General features: G+C 67.5%; 3 protein-coding genes across 4 annotated transcripts; 1 reads left to right on the forward strand and 2 right to left on the reverse strand.

The window, feature by feature from the left end:
- The first annotated feature begins 61 nt into the window (after positions 1 to 61).
- LOC134160230 (coenzyme Q-binding protein COQ10 homolog A, mitochondrial-like) lies at positions 62 to 1,896 on the forward strand. The gene is made up of 4 exons (XM_062612033.1): positions 62 to 288; positions 1,210 to 1,402; positions 1,480 to 1,581; positions 1,674 to 1,896. The coding sequence occupies exons 1-4, from the start codon at positions 92 to 94 to the stop codon at positions 1,839 to 1,841; spliced, it is 660 nt and encodes a 219-aa protein (XP_062468017.1). The 5' UTR covers positions 62 to 91; the 3' UTR covers positions 1,842 to 1,896.
- A 959-nt stretch (positions 1,897 to 2,855) lies between these two features.
- CS (citrate synthase) lies at positions 2,856 to 7,927 on the reverse strand. Its single transcript, XM_062612032.1, has 11 exons — positions 7,771 to 7,927; positions 6,782 to 6,829; positions 6,584 to 6,691; positions 6,427 to 6,492; positions 6,216 to 6,347; positions 5,943 to 6,131; positions 5,651 to 5,850; positions 5,423 to 5,552; positions 5,243 to 5,344; positions 4,219 to 4,428; positions 2,856 to 3,121 (listed from the first exon to the last, which is right to left on the reverse strand). The coding sequence occupies exons 1-11, from the start codon at positions 7,822 to 7,824 to the stop codon at positions 2,951 to 2,953; spliced, it is 1,410 nt and encodes a 469-aa protein (XP_062468016.1). The 5' UTR covers positions 7,825 to 7,927; the 3' UTR covers positions 2,856 to 2,950.
- Positions 7,928 to 9,399: 1,472 nt separating this feature from the next.
- On the reverse strand, positions 9,400 to 11,225 carry CNPY2 (canopy FGF signaling regulator 2). 2 transcript variants are annotated; one of them, XM_062612034.1, is made up of 5 exons: positions 11,090 to 11,225; positions 10,800 to 10,915; positions 10,258 to 10,455; positions 10,065 to 10,161; positions 9,400 to 9,771 (listed from the first exon to the last, which is right to left on the reverse strand). In XM_062612034.1, exons 1-5 carry the CDS (start codon positions 11,187 to 11,189, stop codon positions 9,728 to 9,730), a joined length of 555 nt encoding a protein of 184 aa, XP_062468018.1. In that variant the 5' UTR covers positions 11,190 to 11,225; the 3' UTR covers positions 9,400 to 9,727. The 2 variants fall into 2 exon arrangements, with proteins under 2 accessions (XP_062468018.1, XP_062468019.1); XM_062612035.1 differs by lacking the exon at positions 9,400 to 9,771 and adding an exon at positions 9,843 to 9,896.
- Positions 11,226 to 12,007: the final 782 nt, after the last annotated feature.

The raw sequence follows: 12,007 nt of genomic DNA on the forward strand, positions 1-12,007 counted from the left end.
GGGAAGGGGCTGAGATTGGACTGGGATGGGGCTGAGATGGGACCGGGATGGGGCCGGGGTGGGGCTGAGATGGGACCGGGAAGGGACCGGGATGGGACCGGGATGGGGCCGGGATGGGGCCGGGAAGGGGCTCCCGGTGACGGCCCCGTTTCCCCCCTCCAGCCCCGCGGCGCTGAGCGGCCTCCGGGTGCTGCCCAGTGCCGAATGGGACCCGCGGCTCCAGCCCGTGCGGTGCTTCCTGAACCTCAGCACCAAGAGGAAGGAGTACTCGGAGCGGCGAATCATAGGGTACGGGGAGCTCCAACAGCCCGTGTCCCCCCCTCGTGATGGGTGACAGCCACCCCTTGGCCTCAGTGAGCACCCCTTGGCCTCAATGAGCACCCCTTGGCCTCAGTGAGCACCCCTTGGCCTCAGTGAGCACCCCTTGGCCTCAGTGAGCACCCCTTGGCCTCAATGAGCACCCCTTGGCCTCAGTGAGCACCCCTTGGCCTCAATGAGCACCATGGTTCAGCACCCATCCCTTTGCACTGGGTGATGCCCACCCCTTGGCTTCAACACCCATCGCTAGGCTTTGGCACCCGGTATCCCATCACTTTGGGATGGGTGATGAGCACCCCTGGTCTTAACACCCACCCGCTGGCGCTGGGTGATGACCACCCCTTGGCCTCACCACCTTGCGTTGCCCCCCCTTTGTGATGGGTGACGACCACCCCTTGGCCTCAACACCCATCCCTTGGCCTCAGTGCCCACCATGGTTCAACACCCACCCCTTTGTGATGGGTGACGACCACCCCTTGGCCTCAGGGCCCCCCCCTTGGCCTCAATGCCCACCCTTGACTTTGGTGCCCACCCCTTGGCCTCAATGCCCCCCATGGTTCAACACCCACCCCTTTGTGATGGGTGACGACCACCCCTTGGCCTCAGGGCCCCCCCCTTGCTCTCAATGCCCACCCTTGACTTTGGTGCCCATCCCTTGTCCTCAATGGCCACCATGGTTCAACACCCACCCCTTTGCGATGGGTGACGACCACCCCTTGCCCTCAGTGCCCCCCCCTTGTCCTCAATGCCCCCCATGGTTCAACACCCACCCCTTTGCGATGGGTGACGACCACCCCTTGGCCTCAGTGCCCCCCATGGTTCAACACCCACCCCTTTGCGATGGGTGACGACCACCCCATGCCCCCCCAGCTCACCCCCCCCACCCCGCAGGTACTCCATGCAGGAGATGTACGCCGTGGTGGCCAACGTGGAGGACTACAAGCACTTTGTGCCCTGGTGCAAGCGCTCGGTGGTGCTGGCGCGGCGCGCGGGGCACCTCAAGGCCCAGCTCGAGGTCGGCTTCCCCCCGGTGCTCGAGCGCTACACGTCCAGCGTCACCCTGGTGCGCCCGCACCTCGTCAAGGTGAGCCCCCGGCGCTATGGGGATGGCGGGGGGGGGTTCCCCCTATTGAACCCCCCCTCTTTGTGCCCCCGCCTCAGGCTGTTTGCACCGATGGGAAGCTCTTCAACCACTTGGAGACCAATTGGCGCTTCAGCCCCGGCATCCCCGGCTACCCGCGCACCAGCACCGTGGACTTCTCGGTGAGGTGATGGATGAGGGGGGGCTGATGAATCCTGACCCCCTCCCACACCCCAAAACACTAAACCCCATCCCCTTCCCCCCCCATCCCAAGATCTCCTTCGAGTTCCGCTCCCTCCTGCACTCCCAATTGGCCACCGTGTTCTTCGACGAGGTGGTCAAGCAGATGGTGGCCGCCTTCGAGCGCCGCGCGGCCGCCAGCTTCGGGCCCGAGACGCGCATCCCGCGGGAGCTCATGTGCCACGAGGTCCATCAGACGTGAGGGCGGCCCCGGGGCACGGACTGGGACTGGACCCCCCCCCAAGCTATTTATATGGGCACTGCTGCATCACCCCCATCCCGATGTGGGGGGGGGGGATGCTGAGAGCCCCCCTGGCCCCACGGCAGAGCCGGCGCTGGACTCCTTTGGTTTTAAGTGGTTTTAGTCCCGTTTTGGGCTTGATTGCATTGGTTTTGACCCCCTTTTTGGTTCATTTTTAGCTCCCGGGGGGGGGGGGTCGCTATGGAAGGGGTTTGGGGGGGGCACACGGGGGTAGGACCCTTCCTTCCTCCCTCTCCAGGAGCCATAGGGCAGGAGCCGGGCGCAGGAGGGACCCGGCCCCACGGCGCAGTTTGCACAAGGCACACGCACAGGGTTGGGGGGGAGGGGGGGGGGGGCCTCACGCTGCACCCCCACCCTCCCCCATCACCTTTCCCTCTCCTCCAGCACCCCCATAGGGGTGGCTTTGGGGGTGGGGGGCAATAAAGACTTATCCCAAGGGTGAGAGCAGCCTCGTGGTCCTCATTGGGGAGATGGGGGGGGGGTGGGCGGACACCGCATCTTTCCCCTCCCCCCATCGCCATCTCCCCCCCCCACCCCCCCAAATCCCACTGGGATTTGTTAATAAAAACATTTATTTTGCATTTTCTCGTTGTTTGTACAGAAGTGGCTGGGGGGGGAGGGGGGGGGGGGCGGGGGGGGGGAGGGGCATCAGACACAGTGGTTGGTGGGGGGGGGGAGGGGGGGGTCACACAAACACAGGGCGCAGCCGGGGGGGGGGAGGAGTGTTTCGAGTCCCTGCGTGGGGGGGGGGGGGGCACATTCATTCTGCTGCCCCCGGGGGGGCGCTGGGACAGAGGCTGGACTGAACCCTCTCAATGGGGAGGACGGGGGGGGGGACCCCAACGTTGGTGCCACCCCCCCACCCCCCAGCGCAGCAGCCAAAGGGGGGGGGGTCCCAGTGTGTGCGGGGCTGCCTCTGCCCCCCCCCTCCATCAGAGGGGACAGGAGCAAGGGGGGGACCCATGGTTGGGGGGGGGGGGTTCAGTGCTGAGTCCATCCCGGGCCCATCCCGGCAGCGTTCCCTGCGGAGCCGCGGCCCCGGCCCGGCCCTACCCCGCTTTGTAGCCCACGAGCTGCATGAGCCCCTTGGTGCTCATGGACTTGGGGCGCTCCAAGGGGAACCCCAGCGCCCGGCTCCAGATGAGCTGCGAGAGGACGCCCAGCGCCCGCGAGACGCCGAACAGCACCGTGTAGTAATTCATCTCCTTGAGGCCGTAGTACTGCGGGGAGCGGGCGTCAGCGCCGTGGCAATGGGGCGGCAACGGGGAGGCAATGGGGCAGCAATGGGGTCAGCGCAATGGGGCAGCAATGGGATCAGGGCAATAGGACAGCAATGGGTCAGCACAATGGGGCAGCAATGGGATCAGGGCAATGGGGCAGCAGTGGGGTCAGCGCAATAGGACAGCAATGGGTCAGCACAATGGGGCAGCAATGGGGTCAGCGCAATGGGGTCAGCACAATGGGGTCAGCGCAATGGGGTCAGCGCAATGGGGCAGCAATGGGGTCAGCGCAATGGGGTCAGCACAATGGGGCAGCAATGGGATCAGGGCAGTGGGGCAGCAGTGGGGTCAGCGCAATAGGACAGCAATGGGTCAACACAATGGGGCAGCAATGGGGTCAGCGCAATGGGGTCAGCGCAATGGGGCAGCAATGGGATCAGGGCAATGGGGCAGCAGTGGGGTCAGCGCAATAGTACAGCAATGGGTCAACACAATGGGGCAGTAATGGCGTAATAATGGAGCAGCAATGGGGCAGCAATGGGATCAGAGCCATGGGGCAGAAATGGGGGCAGCAATGGGGTCAGTGCCATGGGGCAGCAATGGGATCAGAGCCATGGGGCGAGAATGGGGTCAGCAATGGGGTCAATGCCATGGGGCAGCAAAGAGATCAGAGCCATGGGGCAGCAATGGGGTCAGTGCCATGGGGCAGCAAAGGGATCAGAGCCATGGGGCAGCAATGGGGTCAGTGCAATGGTGTCAATGCAATGGGGCAGCAATGGGGTCAGTGCTATGGGGCAGCAATGGGGTCAGTGCTATGGGGTAGCAATGGGGTCAGCACAATGGGGCAGCAATGGGGCAACACAATTGGGTAGCAACGGTGTCAGTGCCATGGGGCAGCAATGGGGTCAGCAAGGAAGCAGCAATGGGGTCAGTGCCATGGGGCAGGAATGGGGTCAGCAAGGAAGCAGCAATGGGGTCAGTGCCATGGGGCAGCAATGGGGTCAGCAAGGAAGCAGCAATAGGGTCAGTGCCATGGGGCAGCAATGGGGTCAGTGCCATGGGGCAGCCGGGAGCTCTCGGCCCCGCGCTGGGCTCACCTGCAGCAGGACCCCGCTGTGGGCGTCCACGTTGGGCCAGGGGTTCTTGGCCTTGCCCTGCTCCAGGAGCACGTTGGGGACGATCTTGTAGAGCTGCGCCACCAGCTTGAAGAGGGGGTCCTGGGGCAGGTGCTTGAGCGCGAACTCCCGCTGGCAGCTGTAGCGCGGGTCCGTCTTGCGCAGCACCGCGTGCCCGTAGCCCGGCACCACCTGCACGGAGCCGGGCCCAGAGCTCAGCCCCTTCCGCTGCACCCAATGCTCCAGGGCTGGCCTTGAGCACGGGCTGGGATGGAGCATCCCCACCTCCACCACCCAACCCATCCCAGTCCTTCACCCATTGCTCCATCACCCATTGCTCCATCACCCATTGCTCCATCGCTTCCGCTGCACCAGGATGCTCCAGGGCTGGCCTTGAGCATGGGCTGGGATGGAGCATCCCCACCTCCACCACCCAACCCACCCCAGTCCTTCACCCATTGCTCCATCACCTCCGTTGCACCAGGATGCTCCAGGGCTGGACTTGAGCATGACCTGGGATGGAGCATCCCCACCTCCACCATCCAACCCATCCCAGTCCATCACCCATTGCTCCATCACCTCCGCTGCACCCGGATGCTCCAGGGCTGGCCTTGAGCATGGGCTGGGATGGAGCATCCCCACCTCCACCACCCAACCCATCCCAGTCCGTCACCCATTGCTCCATCACCCATTGCTCCATCACCCATTGCTCCATCACCGCCGCTGCACCCGGATGCTCCAGGGCTGGCCTTGAGCACAGTCGGGGATGGAGCATCCCAACCTCCTCCATCCAACCCATCCCAGTCCATCACCCATTGCTCCATCACCCCTTGCCCCATGGCTCCAGCATCCCTGTAGCCCCCCTTCAGCCACTGGAAGCTGCTCTTCCCCAACGCAGCTCCTATGGGAGCCGCTCCAGCCCCTGCTCGTCCTCGTGGCCTCCTCTGGCCGCGCTCCAGCGGCTCCGTGCCCTGGCGCTGAGCTCACCCCGCGGCGCTGGGCTCACCCTGCCCGAGTTGAGCGTGTTCCAGATGAACTCCCGCAGCTTCTCATCCGACACCTCCTTGCCCAGCTCCTTCTGCAGGTCCGTCAGCCAGAGCAGCACCTCCTGTGGGGCAGGGCGGGGTGGGAGGCTCAGCACCGCGCGCCCAACGGGACGGATGGGGGGCACGCGGGCAGCGCTCACCTGATTGGCGAGGCCGTGCAGGGGCCCTGCCAGCCCGTTCATGGCGGCGGCGAAGGCGAGGTAGGGGTCGGACAAGGCGCTGCCGACCAAGTGGCTGGTGTGGGCGCTCACGTTCCCCCCCTCATGGTCACTGCAGGGCCGAGGAGGCAGCATCAGGTCCCCCCCTCCCGTTTATCACCACGGGGCCACGGCGATGCCACCGCCGCCCCATAGCCCCCGGCCCCGCACCTGTGGATGGTGAGGTAGAGGCGCATGAGCTCGATGAACTGGGGCTCGCTGTAGCCCAGCATGTTGGCGAAGTTGTGGGACCAGTCGAGGTTGGGGTCGATGGCGCCGATGCTGCTGCCCTCGCGGTACAGGTTGCGGTAGATCTTGGCGGCCACGCACGGCAGCTTCGCAATGAGGTCCATGGCGTCCTCGTAGACAAACTGAGGCGGAGCAATGAAACCAGGACCTCCCCCCCCCCCCCCACCCCCGGCACCCCATCACGGTGGGGTCCTCACCCCCCCCACCCCATTACCTCCCAGTACTTGGCGCGATGGACGCCCTCGCCATAGGCTCGGGCGAACTTGCTCTCGCTGTTGAGCGCGGTGATGGCGGCGCTCAGCTGGGACATGGGGTGCAGGTTGGTGGGGAAGTTGTCCAGCATGGTCACCACGTGCGACGGCAGCGCCGCCCGCCGGGCCCATTCCCGAGACACCCAGGTCACCTGCAACGGGGACGCGGGGCTGAGCCGGCGGCGGTGGCGCCGGTGCCGGCATCGCCGGTGCCCGCGGTGTCACCGTGGCGGTACCTGCTCCTGCGTGGGTATCTCCCCGGTCACCAGCAGCCAGAAGAGCCCCTCGGGCAGCGGCTCCTCGCCCCCCGCGGCTTTGGGCAGCAGCTTCTGGCACTCGGGGATGCTGTACCCGCGGAAGCGGATGCCCTGCGGAGCGCGGTGCGAGCGTGAGCCCCCCCCGGGCCGCGATGCCGCCGGCACCGAGCGGGGCAGGACCCGGCCCTACCTCATCGGGATCCAGCACCGAGGTCTCGTAGATCAGCCCCTTCATGCCCCTCATCCCGCCGTACACCTGCGCATGGGGCCCGTGTTACCGGCTGCGGTGACACCGGTGCGGCGCATCCCCCACCGCCCGCCCCCCCCCCCCCCCGCTCCGGTCTCACCATATCCACCGTGATCTGGCCGATGGCCGTGCTGCCGTGCTGCTGCTTGAAGCTCTTGATCTTCGCCTGCTCCTTGGGGATCATGGAGGCCAGGACATCCTTGAGGTTCTGGGGAGCAGGGAGCGGGGCTGAGGACCCGGTACCGGTGGGGCTGGAGCCGCCCCCCACATCACCACCACCGGGGGCCCCCGCTCTTACCGTGGCGGCGCTGGCGCGGCGGGCGGCCAAGAGGACGCACGGGGGGTTCTATGGGAGAGCAGGAGCCGGTGTTACCGGTAGGGCCGTGCCAAGGCGGAAGCGCTGCGGTTCCCTGCGGCAGGGCCGGGGAAGCCGAGCTTTGTTCCTCCACCCACGGGGATTCCGCCCGGATGCGGGCGGGAAGCAGCAGCCGCCGGGAGCCGCATCCATGGCCCGGTACCGGTACAACGGGAACGGAGGGGAGGGATTGGGGGGGGGGGGGGGGGGTCCGACACCGGTGGCTGCGCCGCGGCCCCCCCCCGCCCGCTACGGGCAGGACCAACGGAGGCGGCAGCGGGAAGCCCAAGGTCAAGGCGGCCGCAGGCACCGGTGTCAGCGCTCCGGGCCCGAGGTGCCGCGGGCTCAAGGTCACAGCGCGCCGGTGACACCGGTGACAGCGGGGCCGAAGGGAGGGGGATGACGGCGCGGACCGGAGGGTGCCCCCCCCCCTCCCAAAGCGTGACCGAGGCCAAGTGGGGCATCAGCGGGGCCCAAAATAACGCCCGGTCGATACCGACACCGCAGCGCCCGTTACGAAACGCGGGGCCGCGGCCAACGCGGACGTGGGGGGGGGGAGGAACCGGGACAGGCCCTGCCCGGCACCGGCGTCCGGTTCTTCCCCCCCCCCCCCCCCAGCACAGCCCCGGCCCGGTGGGGCCGTGACCCCACTGCCCTCTAATAGAAGGGGACAACGGAGAGGGGGGGAGGGACCCCCCCAGTTCTACCCGAGGCCCTACCGGTGCCCCCCCCCCTTTCATTCGTTAACGGCCGCGGTGCCCACCACGTGCAGCCGCTGCGGTCCCCCCTCTCCAACGGCCCCTTTAAGGCCGCGCACGCCCCCCCCCCCCCCCCCCGCATTGCCCCTTTAAGAGCCGGTGCCGTGCCCGTGTCGTGTCCCCCCCCCCCCCCCCATCGCCCGTTTAAGGCGCGGCCGGGCCGGGCGCGCTCACCTTGGGCCCGCGGAGGCGCGCGGCCGCGCGGGTACCGGCGGCGAGGAGCGTCATGGCGGGAACGGGCGGCACCGGGCGGGGCGGGGCCGGGAGCGGGCGCGGGGCCGGGAGCGAGCGGCGGCGGCGGCGGCGGCGGCGGCCGAGGGGGTCCTTAGCGGCGGGCGGGGCGGGGCGCGGCGCCGCGGGGGTCATTAGCATAGCCACGCCCTTCGCCACGCCCCGCCCGGTGCAGAGCCGCTCCCCGTTGGCTGGTCGTCGCGGCGAGGGGCGGGGCTATGCAAATGAGGCGGCGCGGGTAGGGGGGCCCCGGCTGTAGGTGTCCGCAGCGTTCGCCTGATCGTGGCCTTGAGGTGGGGTGAGGCGGAGCCCCGCCCCTCCCGCGTGACGTCACCGCCGGCACCCCCCGTGACGTCACACCGCTGCGTCACCCGCCCCGGGAGCGACGTCCCCATCCCGGGGCCGCTCCGGTCGCGGTGTTGGGGGCGGCCCCGCGACGTCACCGGGCACCGGGCCACGTGCTATGAGGTCATAGGGGGTCCGTGACGTCACCCCGCTGCCGGCCACCGGGGGCCCGGGGTCACCGGGAGCCATTGCTTCAGCTCTGCGGTGACGTCAGCGCGGGGGCGTGGCCACTGCTGACCGACCCCGCTGACCCCAGGACATTGCCCCGGTGACGGTGACACAAGGACACGGGAACAGTGACACCGGAGCAGGGCTGACACCGGGTGACACCGGGTGACACATGGTGCCATGGGTGACACCGGGTGACATGGTGCCATGGGTGACACCGGGTGACACCGGGTGACATGGTGCCATGGGTGACACCGCATGACATGGTGCCATGGGTGACACAGGATGACATGGTGCCATGGGTGACACCGGGTGACATGGTGCCATGGGTGACACCGGGTGACACCGGGTGACATGGTGCCATGGGTGACACCGGATGACATGGTGCCATGGGTGACACCGGGTGACATGGTGCCATGGGTGACACCGGATGACATGGTGCCATGGGTGACACATGGGACCACGGGTGACACCAGGTGACATGGTGCCAGGGGTGACACTGGCTGATGGGGGACACATGGGACCATGGGTGACACTGGGTGACGCGGGACACATGGGACCATGGGTGACACTGGGTGATAAGAGACACCTGGGACCATGAGTGACACACGGCGATGGGTGACATGGTGCCATGAGTGACACATGGGACCATGGGTGACACTGGGTGATGGGGGACACATGGGACCATGGGTGACACATGGCAATGGGTGACATGGTGCCATGGGTGACACTGGGTGATGGGTGACACATGGGACCATGGGTGACACTGGGTGATGGGGGACACATGGGACCATGGGTGACACATGGCAATGGGTGACATGGTGCCATGGGTGACACTGGGTGATGGGGGACACATGGGACCATGGGTGACACACAGCGATGGGTGCCATGGGTGACACCAGGTGACGGGTGCCATGGCGCCATGGGCTGACCAGCGCCTGTCAGGAGCCACCCCCACCCCAAGGCCAGCCCATGGCCGGTGGCCCCACACACGTGGGGCCTCGTGGTTGTCACCAGCGCCTCCCGGCCCCACCACCCCGCACACACCGGAGCCGGACCTGCCCTCACTTGGGCCCACGGCACGGGCACCGCGCGGCCCCTTTATTGCCAGCAGCACGGAAGGGGGGGCCCAAAGCCGGTCCCGGTGCCCCCCCGGCAGCAGCAGGTCCATGGCTGGCAGTTGTCCCACTGGAATGTCCTGGCTGGAGCAGGGCCACGGCCCCGGTGCTCCCCACTCCACACGGGCACAATAAACAGGCCAAGAGCACCGGAGGGGGTGAGGCTGCGGCGGCGGCTCCGGTGCCGCCGTGTGCCCCGGTGCCTCCCGGTGGGGACGAGGTGGAGCAAGAGGTAGAGGCCGTGGCGGTGGCGCGGAGCCCGTGCCCGGTCACAGTTCATCGTGCGGGATGTGCAGCGCGTGGTCACACAGGTCTGCGGGGCCAAGGGACAGCACCATGGCACCGGGAGCACGGGCTCAGCACCACGCCGCGGGCACCGAGCGCGGCACAAAGGTTACGGCACGGCCTGACCCCGGTGTTTGCGAGCTGGAAATAGCCCTGCGGGAAGGGAGCTGCCGCGGGCGGGCACCCAGCCAGGGGAGCAGCAGCCAAACCCAGCCCCAGCCGCTCTGGGGCTGCCCCATTGGGGTGAGGGGGTTTGGGGGGGGGGGGTGTCCCTGAAGCCTGAACCGTGCTCTGGAGGGGGGAATGGACCCCAGGGCTCACCCGTGCGCTTGCTGCAGAGCCGGTCCTTGACGTTGTCGGCCTCGTGGGAGAGGAACTCGATGAGTTCATCCTCGTACTCCTCCGCGATGCTCTCGCACTGCAATGGGAGCCGCTATGGGTCAGAGCCGGGTCCTGCAGCAGGCTCCAGCCCCACGGAGCTGCCGGGGGGGGCCAAGCTCAGCCCCGGACCCACCGCGAACTTGAGGCTGGAAGCCACGTCCCCATCGATGGTGACGCCGGAGAGCTCCAGCTTGGTGCCGTCGCGGGAGAGCACCCGCACGTAGCTCTTGCGCTGGGTGCCCGGGTCCAGCTGCTCCCCGTATTCCTTCATCTTCTCGCACACCCGCTCCAGCAGCTCCGTCAGATGCGCCTCGGAGCGGGCGTAGGGAACCTGCGGCAGCGGGAGCAGGCTTTGGAATGGGGCAGATGGGCCCAGGGCTGGAGCAGCTCCCATAGGAGCCAGGCTGGGAACACTGGGGCTGGAGGAGAGCAGCTTCCAGTGCCTGAAGGGAGCTACAAGGATGCTGGGGAGGGACCTGCAGCAAGGACTGGAGCGATGGGACAGGGGGTGATGGGTTCAGAGGGGAACAGGGGGAGTTCAGGTTGGATACAAGGCAGAAGCTCTTCAGTGTGAGGGTGCTGGGGCACTGGGATGGGTTGAACGGAGGAGGTTTGGATGCTCCATCGCTGGCAGTGCTCAGGAACAGGGCTTGGAGCAGCCGGGCCATGGCTCACCTCCACCACGGACTGGCTGCCGTCGGGGTTGATCCGGAACGAGCCCATCTGGATGGTTTTCCTGGGATCCACCTGGGCGATCTCCCACTCCAGCTCATCCACCAGTGCCCGGCACGCTGCGGGACAGCGCAGTCAATGGCACTGCCTGGCCCTGGACCCATCCCGACCACCCCATCCCATCCCATCCCTTCCCACCCCATCCATCCCATCCATCCCATCCCATCCCTTCCCACCCCATCCATCCCATCCCATCCCTACCATCCCATCAATCCCACCCCACCCCTTCCCACCTCCGCAGTGCAGGTCCTGGCTCCGGCGGGCACAGGCCATGGGCAGCAGCAGAGCCGCAGCCAGGCCCAGGCAGAGCGCGGGCAGGATGTGGCCCCTCATCCTCAGGGGTGACCTGCGGGCACGGGCGGCTCCAGTGCTGCTCGGGGGCCTCAATGAAGGGCTGAGTCCAGCCCCCTATGGAGCCCCCCCATGGACAGGATCAAACCCGTTTCCCCTATGGAGCCCCCCCATGGACAGGATCAAACCCGTTTCCCCTATGGAGCCCCCCCATGGACAGGATCAAACCCATTCCCCCTATGGAGCCCCCCATGGACAGGATCAAACCCAGCCCCCTATGGAGCCCCCCCATGGACAGGATCAAACCCGTTTCCCCTATGGAGCCCCCCCATGGACAGGATCAAACCCAGACCCCTATGGAGCCCCCTCCCCTATAGGATCAAACCCACTCCCCCTATGAAGCCCCTCCCTATAGGATCAGACCCATTCCCCTATGGAGCCCCCTCCCCTATAGGCTCAGACCCACACCCCCTATGGAGCCCCCTCCCCTATAGGCTCAGACCCACACCCCTATGGGGCCCCTTCCCTATAGGCTCAGACCCACACCCCCTATGGGGCCCCTTCCCTATAGGCTCAGACCCACACCCCTATGGAGCCCCTTCCCTATAGGCTCAGACCCACACCCCCTATGGGGCCCCTTCCCTACCGGGTCCCGTTCGCAGCCCCCTCTGGAGCCCGTTCCGAGCCCCCCCCCCCCCAGGGCCTTGCCCGGAGCCGCGGGCCCGGCCGAGCCCCCCGCACCGCTCCGCGCCGCTCTCCCGCCCCCCGCCACGGCTCCTGCCCCGGGGCTGCCCTCGGCACCGCCTGTCCCGGCCCTCCCCGTCCGCCCGCCCCGCAGAGGGCGAGGCCGCTCGGAGCAG

The sequence above is a fragment of the Pezoporus occidentalis genome, unplaced genomic scaffold (assembly GCF_034315485.1).
Source record: "Pezoporus occidentalis ecotype Australia unplaced genomic scaffold, CSIRO_AGI_Poc_V1 ctg1583, whole genome shotgun sequence".
NCBI classification, from domain to species: Eukaryota; Metazoa; Chordata; class Aves; order Psittaciformes; family Psittacidae; genus Pezoporus; species Pezoporus occidentalis.

Coding starts and splice junctions, on each gene's coding strand:
- LOC134160230 (XM_062612033.1), top strand. CDS start 92: ATGGGACCGGGATGGGGCCGGGATGGGGCCGGGAAGGGGCTCCCGGTG. Junction 1,403..1,479: donor TGCGCCCGCACCTCGTCAAG/GTGAGCCCCCGG, acceptor CCCCCGCCTCAG/GCTGTTTGCACCGATGGGAA. Junction 1,582..1,673: donor CCAGCACCGTGGACTTCTCG/GTGAGGTGATGG, acceptor CCCCATCCCAAG/ATCTCCTTCGAGTTCCGCTC.
- CNPY2 (XM_062612034.1), bottom strand. CDS start 11,189: ATGAGGGGCCACATCCTGCCCGCGCTCTGCCTGGGCCTGGCTGCGGCT. Junction 10,456..10,799: donor GCAGCCAGTCCGTGGTGGAG/GTGAGCCATGGC, acceptor CCGCTGCCGCAG/GTTCCCTACGCCCGCTCCGA. Junction 9,772..10,064: donor GCTCTGCAGCAAGCGCACGG/GTGAGCCCTGGG, acceptor TTGGCCCCGCAG/ACCTGTGTGACCACGCGCTG.
- CS (XM_062612032.1), bottom strand. CDS start 7,824: ATGACGCTCCTCGCCGCCGGTACCCGCGCGGCCGCGCGCCTCCGCGGG. Junction 6,830..7,770: donor CGCGCCTCCGCGGGCCCAAG/GTGAGCGCGCCC, acceptor GCTCTCCCATAG/AACCCCCCGTGCGTCCTCTT. Junction 5,345..5,422: donor TGCACGGCCTCGCCAATCAG/GTGAGCGCTGCC, acceptor CCTGCCCCACAG/GAGGTGCTGCTCTGGCTGAC.